The sequence below is a fragment of the Entamoeba invadens genome (genome assembly GCF_000330505.1).
Source record: "Entamoeba invadens IP1 unplaced genomic scaffold scaff_1105074725011, whole genome shotgun sequence".
Classification (NCBI taxonomy): Eukaryota; Evosea; order Mastigamoebida; family Endamoebidae; genus Entamoeba; species Entamoeba invadens.
In genome coordinates, this window is record NW_004191688.1 from 70,938 (window position 1) to 72,019 (window position 1,082).

Consider the following 1,082-nt stretch of genomic DNA (forward strand, 5'->3'; position numbering starts at 1 on the left):
TCAAATAAAAAAGCATTATTTCAGATACATGTCAAAAAGCGAAAAAATAGTCTTCGAGAGAAGTACATAACTTATTATTGTGTGTGCGTGGGATAATCCAGATTTTGATAAAAAGTTCGTGTGTATTTCTGAAAAAAACAAATTGGACAGGCCTGAAAACGTCCGTTATAAATTATAGTCAAACAAAGTCGTTTATGTGCTTTTAGATGTGTTGACAGCGGGGTGTACACCAAGGGTGTCCTTGAAGATGTTTGTTTTAGAAAGCGTGATGGGGTGAAATAAAAGAGTTTTTAAAATATCATCTTTTTGTTTTCGATAGACTTTTAAGAGATTTTATAACAACATTGGTTATTTTATTAAAATGTACACAAAATGGTTTTGGTCTTTAGAAAGAATTGTAGTGGTTTGGAAATATTTGGATGACATTTTTAATAAATAATAGTAAAAACAATAATTTAAAATGTCTTAAAAAATTTATCGGAAAATAAAAATTAAAATGCCTTCAATTAACAAAGATTTTTTCCTATTATTTTTTAACTCGAAGGTGAAAAACTTTCATTCGAAATCCATTCATGAAACCCAAGTATCAAACCCAACGAAAACCACCAGTGTTTAAAGCGGCAGTTATGTGCAATGCCGACCGACTAAGAGGGAGGCTCGAGAACCAGCCCGAATTTTTTGCAAGATTCAAAGCATTGGAAGAAGAAGTGAATCAACAACAATTTGTGAGAGAACAAGTGGAGATCATGTTGTCTGAGTTCTATGATCTCCCACTTACCCGCAAAGGGCGGATTGAAGATTTTAACGTGTTCATGGGAGTAGGGAGAATCGCGGGGTCAGAATTGAAAAAGATATTCAGTACTTTAAATAACAAGGTAACATTCCTCTCTTGAATCTCGACGAGAGGAATGCTCTAAATGCTTTCATATCAAAGTGACAAGAAAAGAAAAGTTTGTAACTCATCATTAATATTTTCTAAATAAAAACAAAAAAATTAATTGTAATTAATAAAAAATATTATTTTTGAAATCAAATTTTAACCATTTTTGTCAAAATATTTCAAATAAAAAAATTAAGATATG

At 30.9% G+C, this 1,082-nt stretch overlaps 1 protein-coding gene across 1 annotated transcript; it reads left to right on the plus strand.

Moving 5' to 3' along the window:
* Positions 1 to 572: 572 nt before the first annotated feature.
* Positions 573 to 893, plus strand: EIN_157410 (hypothetical protein; the record flags this gene model as incomplete). The annotated part of the gene is made up of 1 exon (XM_004183349.1): positions 573 to 893. One exon carries the CDS (start codon positions 573 to 575, stop codon positions 891 to 893), a length of 321 nt encoding a protein of 106 aa, XP_004183397.1.
* Between the last annotated feature and the right edge of the window lie 189 nt (positions 894 to 1,082).